The sequence below is a fragment of the Cydia splendana genome, chromosome 6 (assembly GCF_910591565.1).
Source record: "Cydia splendana chromosome 6, ilCydSple1.2, whole genome shotgun sequence".
Lineage (NCBI taxonomy): Eukaryota > Metazoa > Arthropoda > Insecta > Lepidoptera > Tortricidae > Cydia > Cydia splendana.
Window position 1 is genome coordinate 15,165,122 of NC_085965.1, and position 13,250 is coordinate 15,178,371.

General features: G+C 37.9%; 1 protein-coding gene across 1 annotated transcript; it reads right to left on the reverse strand.

Annotated features, from left to right (window-relative positions):
• Window positions 1-3,150: 3,150 nt before the first annotated feature.
• On the reverse strand, window positions 3,151-8,868 carry LOC134791475 (deoxyhypusine hydroxylase). Its single transcript, XM_063762507.1, has 4 exons — window positions 8,517-8,868; window positions 7,274-7,594; window positions 6,245-6,434; window positions 3,151-5,361 (listed from the first exon to the last, which is right to left on the reverse strand). Exons 1-4 carry the CDS (start codon window positions 8,794-8,796, stop codon window positions 5,241-5,243), a joined length of 912 nt encoding a protein of 303 aa, XP_063618577.1. The 5' UTR covers window positions 8,797-8,868; the 3' UTR covers window positions 3,151-5,240.
• Between the last annotated feature and the right edge of the window lie 4,382 nt (window positions 8,869-13,250).

Consider the following 13,250-nt stretch of genomic DNA (forward strand, 5'->3'; position numbering starts at 1 on the left):
ACTGTATGTACCTTCACATATATGTAGTCTCCAAGGGATCGCGTAAGTACTTCCTGGGGGCCTATCAAAAATGCCAGTCGTTTGCTCTACAACAACGAAACGCTTTCTATCCGTCTTTCATTCTTACAGAGGTATTAGTGCGATAGAGACAGATAGCGTTTCGCTGTCGTAGCGCAAACGATTGGCATCTTGGCTAAGTACTCCTGAGGATTACACGTATCGCATCAAGAGCTCGCTATACGACCCAGAGCTTAGGCACATGAGGCCTACTTAAGTTATTGATTGGGTGTTCAGGTCTCGTATGCAGAAATGGAACACTTTGAGGATTAATTTGGCATACTTGACGTATGCCTACCGTCTCTATCAAATAGGTAAGTCTAGTCAAGCAAGGTCTACTTTTTTTAACGAATGTGAACGTGACTAAGCTTAAGCTTACGATTAAGTATGATTTATAGAAAGATGTCTTTACCACTAAATTTACTGTTGAATTTACTCGCGCGACATGTTTCGGAGAGCCTAGGTCAGAGACCTAAAAATTTAGTTTTCAAGCACTAAAAGGTATCAGTGCCAGTGGTGCCAGTGGTAAGCAGGCGCGCGCCGCGTACAATATGTCGCGCGACTCGCGCGAGTGACTTAAAACATTCACTGTCAACGTTTTCGTAGCGTTCAATATGTATATTAATTTGTTAAATTGTATTTAAATTAATGCCATCTACTCGACAGTAGGCCAAATAGTAGGTTATGGTGCCATCGCTCGAAAACATTGCACCATACCTTTGGCCTAGTGTCGAGTAGATGGCGTTAATTTAAATATTTAACAAATTAACACATATCAGTGAAAGAATAAGGATCAAAGTCAAATGGCGTTCTAACAGTTTTTAACTTCTGTCGAAAGATGGCAGTAAATTTACAATGGCTACATAATTTACTTTGACAATCCGCCTCTATTTCAAATTCTCTCTTTGATGTTGGTAATGAGCCACGATAGTTTAAATTCGCTTCGAAACCAATGAGAAAAATATTAAGAAAATTAATATGCATATCTACGTGCTAATGCTACGTCATGAATAGACAGGTAATTAATTAGTACCTATGTATTACAATCGAGTTCATAAATTAGGTATATGTATAGGTTCTTCACCTTATTGCAATGGATTAAAGTAAGAAATCTAGAACACGTCTAGGTATAAGATAAAAACGTAGGTAACGTCATTCTAGATATCTATTATGTGAGTTAAACCGAAGCTTGGCAGAATCTCAGTTCGATTCGCAACGCGATAATGAAACTTTGAAAATGGCGATGTTTTTTTATGCCATTAATTCAAGTAGGTAGAGAACTTTTGTAGTACGTAAATAACATTTTTTTCGGGTAGCTACATTACCCTAATTGTTAGGCCCAAGTATATTGCTGTTGGCCTATGAAACCACACATAGGTGCCTACCTACTAAACCAATTTACCCGCTCTGTGCCTTCGTTCATCCCCACACGGACAAAACAAAAGGAACAACAGTGATAAAAGTCTAGTACTCACATTAGGATGGACGATTTGTCCCTCCAGGACCATCAAAACAGCAAACCCGTGAAATGTTCACTAATTATAATAAAGTCATGTCATAACTCGTGCTAAAGAGTTAGCACAAGCTGAATCATATAACATAACAAATAACTCAAAAAAGTTAAAAAAAAACTGGTCAAATGCGAGTCGGACTCGCGCACGAAGGTATTACCATTACGCAAACAACGGCAAAAAAAACACGTTTGTTGTATGGGAGCCCTACTTAAATATTTATTTTATTCTGTTTTTAGTATTTGTTGTTATAGCAGCAACAGAAATACATAATCTGTGAAAATTTCATCTGCCTAGCTATCACGGTTCATGAGATACAGCCTGATGACAGACAGACGGACAGACAGACAGACGGACAGACGGACAGCGAAGTCTTAGTAACAGGGTCCCGTTTTTACCCTTTGGGTACGGAACCCTAAAAACCGACATTGTAACAAACTAAAGTAGAAAATTTCAAGTGAGAATGGTTGCTATGGTCATTCACAATAAAAAAAACCGGGCAAGTGCGAGTCGGACTCGCGCACGAAGGGTTCCGTACCATAATGAAAAAAAAAACCGGAAAAAATGCAATAAAAAAAACGGTCACCCATCCAAGTACTGACCACGCCCGACGTTGCTTAACTTTGGTCAAAAATCACGTTTGTTGTATGGGAGCCCCATTTAAATCTTTATTTTATTCTGTTTTTAGTATTTCTTGTTATAGCGGCAACAGAAATACATCATCTGTGAAAATTTCAACTGTCTAGCTATCACGGTTCGTGAGATACAGCCTGGTGACAGACGGACGGACGGACGGACGGACGGACGGACAGCGAAGTCTTAGTAATAGGGTCCCGTTTTACCCTTTGGGTACGGAACCATAAAAATGGTCGAAGAACCTATTCGTAAAGATTACTGTTCAGGACTTTTGTTTTCGATGTGATAGTTAATAACTGTAACCTTAGTCTGGGAATATTAACCAACGCACTGCATTTAAAAAACCACCAAAAACTAATCCACATACCTGATGGTTCGCTGGCGGCGGCTGGTTTCCACTTCGACTTGAATTACACACAAGTTTAAATGTTCTAACCATGTTCTAACATGACATAGCATTTTTTCGTAACACACACCTAACTAACTATACACAAGATTAACTACACACCAAGTTTCGTCATCACCGAAATTACTTATTTAGATATTAAACAGTTTTTCTTGTACCACAAAACTTTTACAATCCGCCATTATAGCAACTGAAAATTTAGACAGCTGTCAATGGCCGATTTGATCGCTTTATGTATGGAAGGTAGAGGTCCTTTTACTTCTACACTCCATAGCTTTATGGCTTTCACCTTTCACGATATGGAGTTGATAGAAGAGTTAGACCATAGTAAGACCAGTTAGACCAAGAAGTCATACTTCTGTGAAATTATGACGTATAAAATAACACTTGCACTGCGTGAGCTATCAAAATGGCTACAGACTTTTCTTGGTCTAACTCTACAGCCAATCTTAATGCTGCTGCCCGCTTCACGCGTACGTACGTTACTCTTCTACAGTATTTTGTTTTCTGTTACTGCGACGGAAGGCAAATGAAACATGGTTTAATCATTACTTGATAATTTATTTATAAATACTCCTTTGACCGATACAAAATTCAATGTTTCCAACTTCAAATTAATACTTATTCAGTCATGTACGTGTATTACAAAAGGTGAGCCTTATATAAAGAAAATGAATAGGTAACGCTGAATATCTAAAATAACAAATGGTAAAATCTAACATCATAATCACTTTCAATAAAGAAAAAATAAAATTTAACTAGTTCTAGACCACTGGGTGAGCGTCAGGATGACAGGACCATGATAGCTATTTATAACGAGTGTTACTCCAAGTTTTAGTACTTTTTTTGTACTATTTGGTACCGGAGCCGGACATCAAAAAATTTGTAGTCGGACTAAAAAAAGTCTGCAGCGGATTTGATAGTCCACACAGAGCAAGTGTTATTTTAAACGTCAAACTTCTATGAAATTATGACTTATAAATAACACTTGCACTGGGTGGGCTATCAAATCCGCTGCAGACTTTTCTTGGCCCCACTCTACCTAGCTAAACATCAAGGAATATTGAAAATAAAGTGGTCAGCCAGTATGACGTCGGGTTGACAGGACCAAGTCCAGTTCCCCAAGTCGTAGGCGTTATATCGAATCCATGTTTTGACAAAGATTTAATAGAAATAAATGATTTAGCCAAACTAACTTGTGAACTAATAATATATTGTGAAAAATAACTAAAACTAACTTTTTTATGGTAAGTCAAAATAAAATAAGAAGAATAATTATGAAAGGTAGAGTCTGGCTACCGAAATATTACCCAAAGTTTTGGCGGGAAATTCAAAAAATCTTGGGCTGGTCTCACTGTGTGTAGTAGGAATTATAGTTTTGATACTAGAAAATATTTTTTATATTCTGTGCACACGTAAGGTACCTAATAAGGAAATAAGTTAAATATACGTTGACTGCACTCAAAGTCAGCTCACATTAATTTCTACCACTATGTAAAGTATAGTCAACGACAAACACATATGATTACGTTCCAATGTTTTGATTTTATTGGTAAAGATCAAATAAAGATCTGAATCTGAATCTGAATATTTTCCAGAACTTCTAGTTTATCCGTTTCTTTTACACACTTGTCCTGTTTATGAGATTCAGGTATTAATAAATTCACATACTTAATCAAAGTTATAGGGAAATGTTAGAAATTTAGAACTAGTACTTAAAGTATCAAAATATTAATAGAGCACCAACCTACGCGAATTGTTTCCGACTTGTAAACATTGCAGTTTTTCGTTATAAAACGCTTCACGTCGACTTCGCACATTGTCGTAATTATTTACGAGCTTAAATAATAGGTTGCGGACGTCACTCGGTATAGTCATTATTAATATTATTTAAGTATTATTTAAAATAAACGCCTTATAAACCGCGAACAATTTGAATGAATGACATAAATTGACAACAGACTTTTAACTTTTTTTAAAAGCATAGACAATTGGTGATGCAACAAGGAAATATCTGTCAACAAAATTTGGCTAGCCAGACTCTACTAATTAGGTACTAAATCTTTGTCAAAAGATGGATTCGATATAACGCCTAAAACTAGGGGAAGTGGACTTGGTCCTGTCAACTTGACGTCAGAATGGCTGGCCACTTTATTTTCAATTTTCTCGATTTTTAGCTAGGTACAAATTTTTTGATCAGGTACCAAATAGTTCAAAAAAGGTACTAAAACTTGGAGTAACGCTCGTTATAAATAGCTATCATGGTCCTGTCATCCTGACGCTTACACCACTGGGACATATTTCGTCATAAATTCGCCAAAATTGACATTTAACCGATCTTGCATAGTCCAGATTTTTAACTGACAAATGGGTTGGTCGGCGAAGTATTTTACAGATGGCGCTAGCTTCGGGCAACACCGGCTTCCGACATGTCGGAAGGGAGGAGCCCAAGCGAAATCTTACCGTACAAATCATTCTGCCTTTTATCAACGAAAATTTATATGGTCCATAAAATAGGTCTAATGCGAACCGCGCAAATCGAATCGTCTATTTGCCTCTCTCACTCGAAGCAAGAGCGAGATGCAAAAAGACGAACTAACGAACGTAGTTCGCAGTTATAGCCACGGTCCTCACGCGTGGACGGCGAGCAACGTGTTGGCGTATTGGAACTCGGGGCTGTTCTCGTACTCCGACATGTCCAGGGCCACCTCACAGCTCTCTCGGACCACGGGCCTAGGGTCACTTAAATACCTGCAATGATGAAGGTGGCGATTAGTAAATTGTGTCTTTGCGCCTAGTCCTAGTCACAATAAAGTCACTTTTACGGTGTGTAAATTTATGAGATTACCGCGTTTGAATAATGTTACGTTTATTTATGTAGCTTGATATTTTCGATAAATTCTGTTAGTTTACTCTAGGTGTGAGGTATTTACATTTAGTAGCTCAAAGTAGGTATAGTAAACAGCAGAAGTAGCTAACCAGGCGAGATGTTCAAAATCATTTAAGCACAACTTTGTTAAAACAACAAAAGAATAGTAGTGCAGTTCATTTTGGACACCTGGTGCACTCAGCTAATCTGTTAACTGTTGACTTTTGTGATATTCTGACTATTATGAGTAGGGTTACCAGATGACAGGAATTTTCCTGACATGTCAGGAATTTCGGCCTTTTGTCAGGAATGGGGACGGAACACGAAAATGTCAGGAATTTTTTGAATTGATATTTTTTTATAAAGTACGTTTTTATTTACTTAAATTAATCCAAAAACATTGTAAAAAAAAAATTACATCCACTCAACTTATCAATAACTTCGTAATTATTCATTAACAAATCTTTACTCAAGCATATATACATACATATTAGATTTTTAGAAATCGAAATCATGTCTAATATTCGCATTTTCAAAGATAACAATATAATAAGAAGTTGACGCGGCTATCGGCTAAATCGGGTGGCCATCGCTAACGGCTATCGGAAACCAGGAATTTTGACAGGAAATTCTAAATTTGTATCTGGTAACCCTAATTATGAGAGATGTCAATGTCACATACATAAAACTGTTATTATTCTTTGTATTTCTTAAATGCTAAAAATATAATTAATTGAAAGTTTATATTGAGTGTCTCCACAATACCTTTTCAGAACCTCAGTGCACTCTTCAGTGGCAATGGATCCCATAGCCTCTGCAGCCTCATGGCGGACCATCTCATGTTCATTTGTGTCCTCCAGGGTTTTGACCAGGAACGGCACACTTCGCTCATCCTGCATCTGGCCAAAAACGAAAGCTACCTCGTGACGGAACAGGGCACTGCTGGCTTTGAAACCTGAAAGGCAGATAAAAGTATTCTTAGACGTTTCCACCAGAGAGATGTTGTTTTATTATTTAGAGCTGAAGGGCTTATTCGAAAATAAGTATTTCTGGGGTTTTATTCTAGACTGCTGGATCCAGTAGGCCCTACTGAATAGGGTATATAATGCGTCTCGCTTGCATATTTGTATAAATAGAATATAAACATTGATTCATAGCAGATAACAAAATAAGGTTTTTAAGGCTAGGTGGGCCCAGATGAAGTGTAAATTCAGGACAATAACAACCATTTATCAATGTCACTAGTGCATATTCTAAAATTACTGACTAAAAACGGCCTCCTAGCCTAGTCGGTAGTGACCCTGCCTACGAAGCAGGAGGTCCCGGGTTCGAATCCTGGTAAGGGCATTTATTTGTGTGTTTATCACAAATATTTGTTTCTGAGTTATGGATGTTTTCTATGTATATAAGTATTTATATATTATATATATCGTCGTCTAGTAGCCACAACACAAGCCTTATTGAGCTTACCGTGGGACTAGATTGATCTGTGTAAAATTGTCCTATAATATTTATTTATTTTATTTATTTAAAAAGTTTAAATAAGTTTACCCTGCTATATTCATTACAATAGATTTTATTTATTATATATTAGAATTTCATTACAATAGATTATATCACCAAAATAGGATCTATAGTCTATTTTTTTTCTATGCAAGAAACAAACAACTGTTGCAATTGTTCCATAATATTCAACTCCCATGGGCAGTGCTTCATAGTCAAAAAAACTATAGTAGGTAGCACATATAAATTACTTAACAGTAAAGGAAGTGTTTTTCAAAACGAATGGCTTACCTTCACCCAAAGCTTTTATACTTTCTGTAGTCCCAATATTTCTAAGGCTAAACATAGCCCTGTACCTCTCAAATAGAGGTTTAGTCTCATCCATCAGTGTCTGACTTAACTTGGAAATATCACTCTCTGTGCTGGGCGGCGCTGGGTCCACAGATGCATACAAGCTCTTTGATAAGTTCTCTTTCTGGGTATCATTTGCGACCCAGTCCAGTCTTTGCAGGGCTATTTGGCATGTCTCCGCTACTTCGATTGCTGGGTCATGTTGGTAGTTTTCAAGCAGCTCACGGAGATTTGGATCACCAATTGCACCCAAAGCTTCACCTGAAATCATAGATTGACATATATTTAAATAAGAGTTTATCATGATACCCCTTGTCTTATGGGGGCAAAAATGCACTGATGGTAGCGCTAAATTAAAAGTTGACATTGACAAATGGTAATAAGGTTTTTTTCTTCTGTATTCTATACAAATTCTTATTCTTCAGTGATATTGATATTGATATGAAGCGATTTATAAATCATAATGACAAAATGTGACTCCTCCAGTATTAATTTTGAAGTTCAGATTTTTCATTATCTACTTGCAAACCGTTTTCCTTTATTCTTACTGCAACTGTAAATAATAATACATAATAGTAGTAATCAACATCTACATAACCTGTCGTCTACCAAGCTGTCAAAAAAAAATCACCCCTCTATCTACCCCGGCCGGAGATCTCCATCAATTATTCTGTACCCTGTATTTGTTACGGACGGAGATCTCTGGCCATTTTATACCCCAGTCGAAAAGCAGTTTTTTAAAATGAAATTAAAGCTGCTTTTCATCTGCCAATTATCTTGGGTGCAAAAAAAATCGTATCATAACACAAATATGGGGTGGCCGGCGCGTGTGGGGAGCGGGAAACAAGGGTAACAAACAATTGGCCGGAGATCTCCGGTCTGGGTAGACGACAGGTTAATATAGTAAGTTTCACTTGTCCTCGCACTATTTAAACATCAAACCAAATTGCTCCCAATAAATTGAGGTATTTTAAATAGAAAGGTCATGGATACTAAACTTCTGTCTTCATAGTTTAACTCAAATTTTCAAGTATTGAACTTTTTTCTAAACAATATTTTCAACTGTTAATACTTTGTGGATTATAGATAATTTTATTTAACTTTGTAGACATGCCTCATACATCATAGCTTATCATAACTTATCATGTACGTGCAATAGAACTAATGATAAGAATAAACTTACCAGCCTCATGGCGTACTATGGGATCTTGATTTTTATCCTCCAACACGCTCCTTAGAATCGGTATAGCCCTTTTATCCTGCATTTGGCCTAAACAGTAGGCTAGCTCGTGTTTTAACAGCACTGATTCATCCCCGAAGCACTGGCTAATACACTCTATCGCCGACTCGCCGCCAATATTTCTGAGTGTAAATAGCGCCCGAAAGCGCTCTTTCATGGGCCGCGAAGCATTGTTGAGAACCTTGCCGATACTCTCAACAGCGGATTCACTAACGTTCACCATCGTAGAAGTAATCAGAAAGAAAACACTAAAACGTGGTCTGTGACTAATAAACAAATGAATACCTGGCGAGTGCGAATTTCTGAGACTGTTTCTGACCGAACTGTCAGTGTCATATGTCAATATTGTCAATGTCAAGATGACAGCTCTAGCCCTAGCTGTTTGAGATACATATAAAAATGCTTCTATACAATTAAAGATTTGAGAATAAAAATGTTATGTTATGTGCCAATAACAAACACATTATCGAAAGAGCGAGCGAAGCGAAGTGAAGTGAAGTTCTTACATTCAACTTGGAACACACAGCTGGCTAGGGACACGTCCCGACATTTCGACGTTTTTAAGCTGAACTATCCCAGGATAGAGTCGCACCAAGAAAAGTCTGCAGCGGATTTGACAGCCCACGCAGTGTAAGTGTTATTTATACGTCATAATTTCATAGAAGTTTGAAGTTTAAAATGACACTTGCACTGCGTGGGCTATCAAAATCGCTGCAGACTTTTCACGGTCTGACTCTAGTTTGATACACAATATTAACTTACAGCTTGGCAAAAAAGAGTAGAAATTAAAAAGTGGCAACACTGTAGTGTCGTCCCGTTTTCTTAAATGGATTGGTTTGAAAGGGACGGCAGTACAGTGTTGCCATTTTTTAATTTCTACTCTTTTGCCAAGCTGTAAGTAAATTTGTTCTAATTTAAATGAAATTGGGTGAAAGTATAGTTCAGGGCATTATATTGTACTTAGTCATTAAATTTTGAGCAGGCTCGATCAAGAGGTTATTGAGCTAGAAAAGCTTAAAATGCTAAAAAGCTATTTGTGAGGGGTCTTGCTATTTTTGTCATTTTAATTGCAGGAAAGTATGGTCGAGTTTGGTATCAAATGAAAGTGCTCGGTTTACACCTTCGAGCAACACCGGCTTCCGACACGTCGAAAGGGAGGGGCCCAAGCGATATCTTACCGTACAAATCTTTCTGCCATTTTTGGCGGGGGGAAAGGTGCACACAGTCGCACTTCTCACACACTTACATACAAAATCCAATCAGTAATGACGACACAAATACATAGAAAATGACACCCTACACAGACAAATCTTGCGCACCTCGATCTGTGTTTGTGTACGGACGTATCTTAGTGGTTTCCACTGTTGTGTGGTGTTATGCGTTGTGAACTTTACACACCGGCACCGACACCGACCGACAGGCGTTTAACAGTGCTTTAGTATACCTATATTATCTATTCAGTATATCTACTAAAGTTATAATTTAATATATTTAATGAGATTTAAAAGTTTTTTTTTATTAGGAGTAACCTAACTTTGTGTCATTAGTATAGTCCCTGCTGCGTCCCTGTCATCGGTTACTAAATTCAGTTTCAGCAAGTTGTATCAGGCCTTTTAGTTTTTATTGGAATCCTAAACTTAGCACAATTTCGCTCGAACGGTCGCGCCGTCTTCTGCCTCATCATTAAGTCAGGAGCAGAATGAGAAAATAAATTTTAAAACAAACAATTTATTTAATCAAAGTACAGGAATGAAGTTTAAAGAAACATGGAAAGCATAAAGCTGGGTTATTGTCGCATCCCTTGCACTGATAAGTAGTGGAAACCCTAATATTATTTTTCGTACAGTTTTTGCAGTTTCGCCTGGTCGTCTGTATGATATGTTTATCTTTATTGATTCTATATGATGTTTTAGGAATCTTGACTAATATGTGCTGCTTGTCTGGGCTACGAGCAGTTGCCGGTAAAAGATGTTCTAGGACCAATAGTCTATAATTATGGTAGTTTAATTTGGTGCCCGAAAACATATTAGATAGCTTATGAGCGTTATAAATGCTCAACAATAAAGTGTATACAAACAGTTTTTTGACTGAGTGCCATTTGTTTATTTCACACGGCAAGTAATTCAGCATGTCGCTGTGTGGATCGGATGTTTCGGCCATTACCTCTTTATATACTCTTAATGGTTCAGGCATTCGATTCGGCGGGTTGTCTTTTTTGTTCTTGTACTTAGTGGTTACGTAGGGTGTAGCTACGCTTTCAAATTCATGTTTACCAACGTGTAAACCATCGTAAAATAACGATTTGCTTTCATTATGCTTTAGACGCGCATTCACTAATTCTTCTGGCATCAGAAACCGCCTCTCGTCTATAATACCAGTACAGTACGTTCTGCGTTGGAGTAAGTATTGTGCAAACGAAGGAATAATAAGTGTTGCTGCACTGTCCACGTAAACCGCGTGCCCTACGTCAAATTTGCCTTTCAACATTTTACACGTAACATTTTCTACATCAAGAGGTACATTACGTCGAGTATCCATAATCATTCGCACGATCGGTCCGCCTGGTTCATGTAAAGATATTATTTTCAACTGAAAATCTTGAACGACACCAGGATCAATCTTGATCTTATTTATACAGACAGACATATTTCGTCCCGGATAATAGATATTATCCATTACCTCGTTAAAGTGATCGGCCATTGGGTGATTGAATTTAAGGTGATTGATTCTCTTCTCAGCCTCTATACCGGGATAGGTCAAATAATACATTATCGCTGAAAATCTTTGCGGGGTCATGTATTCTGGAAAGCAGGACTTGTAAAGTCTGTGTGGTCTCCAGTAATCGACAACATTTTTAAATTTCGCAGTCCCCGTGTGCAGAAGAAGTCCTATAAAGATTTTAAACTCTGCGACCGTAACGTCTTTCCAATCACGCGAGTAACAAGCGTCGCGTTTAAAATTTATCTTCCTAAACGCATGTTGGTTAGTAGCTACCACAATATCTTTAAGGTACTCGTCATCGATAAAATATTCAAAATAGTGAGCAGGTTTGTTTGTGGAAGGCTTTAACCAAGCTTGTTTTCTGGTGAAAATTATTTTTTGTATCTTGCTATCGTCCTCGGTCCAAGGTCCGTACAAAAATGTTTTAATGTCCATCCTGGGAAAGTTGCGGAACGTGGGAACAAATGTCTCAATCTTAGGACGGTCTTCTCTACACTCCTGTAAGTAAGGGAGTGGAGTATTATTACTATTAGGTTCCAGATCATTTCCTTTTGGAGTCGAACTGGCTAACGTTGGATCGGTTATTGGAGAATCTTCTCTTTCTTTCTTGATTTCTAACAAAGGGTCGCAGTCTGAGTCTGATTCTTCTTCTTTAATTATTAATTCTTCATTGAATACCTGGTTGAATTCCTCTGCCTTGTCAATGTAGTCCTCCAGTAAATCTTCAGTATTCGAAGTCTCGTTGACGATTGGCTCGACTTTGATTTTGTTCGTGCAATCTATAATAGAATATTTACCATTGGAATTCATCTCGTACACGTCGTCCAAGCGACGCAGTTTTACGCACACATTCGCGGCTAACTGTTCTACAGCGCGTCTCTTCTGTCCAGGTGTGAACCCAGACAGAACAAAAGTTGCTTGTATTTCTCCCATTTACATTTATTATTTATTAACGAGGATCGCAAACAGCAACGCGTCCTTCCTTGGGCTTATACTCTACTGACGCGAAGTTAGATAGGAATATCACACGATAGCGCGTTGGCCTTGCCCGAGCGAGTCAGGTACACGATTTGGCCGTGTGAGTGAGCGCGACGGCGAATTGAGACGCCAGGTGGCCGAATGCAATGTTGCCGAACCGCTCGGGCATGCGCTGACACGTTATTATTATTTTGTTTCTCCATTTTGGATTTCACGGGCCTGTACAGTATACACGGAAGAAAGAAGGAGCGCGCCGGGCCTGTAAATCCCGGTCTTTTGATAGACTTGCGTGGATCCCCACGTATATAGATAGATCCAATACGTAGAGGCCCTTATTATTTGTAAAAATGATCGCTCAATGTTATTATAGGCACATGACATTAAAAATCATCTTTTTGAGTGTTTGTGCATTTAAACAGTATTTATACCTATATTGCTTAATCAGCATCCATATGTGGGATATAAATTAATTTAGGATATAAAATATTATTGGGAGTTTTTTCTTAGGTACGAAAGTAATAAGGCACGAAAGTTGCTTGATCCGACACGCACTTGCGCGCTCGACATTTTTTTTACTCTATCGTTTACAATAGATAAATCCATAACTAAGTATAGTCGAACGAGCGAGCGAAACGAAGCGAAGTTCTTAGTTCTTACATTTAACTTGGAACACGCGGCTGGCTAGGGGCACGTCCCGGCATTTCGATGTTTTTAAGCTGAACTATCAGAGAATAGTTTGATGGACAATAACTTAATTAGGTAAATTTGTTCTAATTTAAATGAAATTGGGTAAAGGTGTAGTTGAGGGCATTATATTTTAGTTATTAAATTATGAGCAGGCTCGATCAAGGGGTTATTGAGCTAGAAGAGTTTAGAAGGCTAAAAAGCTATTTGTGAGGGGTCTATTCTGGTCATCTTATTTGCAAGAAAGTATGGCCAAGTTTGGTATCAAATGAAAGTGTACAGCTTACACATTTA

Bases quoted from the DNA above. Each gene is read 5' to 3' on its own strand.
- LOC134791475 (XM_063762507.1), bottom strand. From the start codon at position 8,796: ATGGTGAACGTTAGTGAATCCGCTGTTGAGAGTATCGGCAAGGTTCTC. The intron at 7,595-8,516 runs GTAAGTTTATTC...CTATGATTTCAG, and splicing joins CATAGTACGCCATGAGGCTG to GTGAAGCTTTGGGTGCAATT. The intron at 6,435-7,273 runs GTAAGCCATTCG...TCTGCCTTTCAG, and splicing joins TATAAAAGCTTTGGGTGAAG to GTTTCAAAGCCAGCAGTGCC.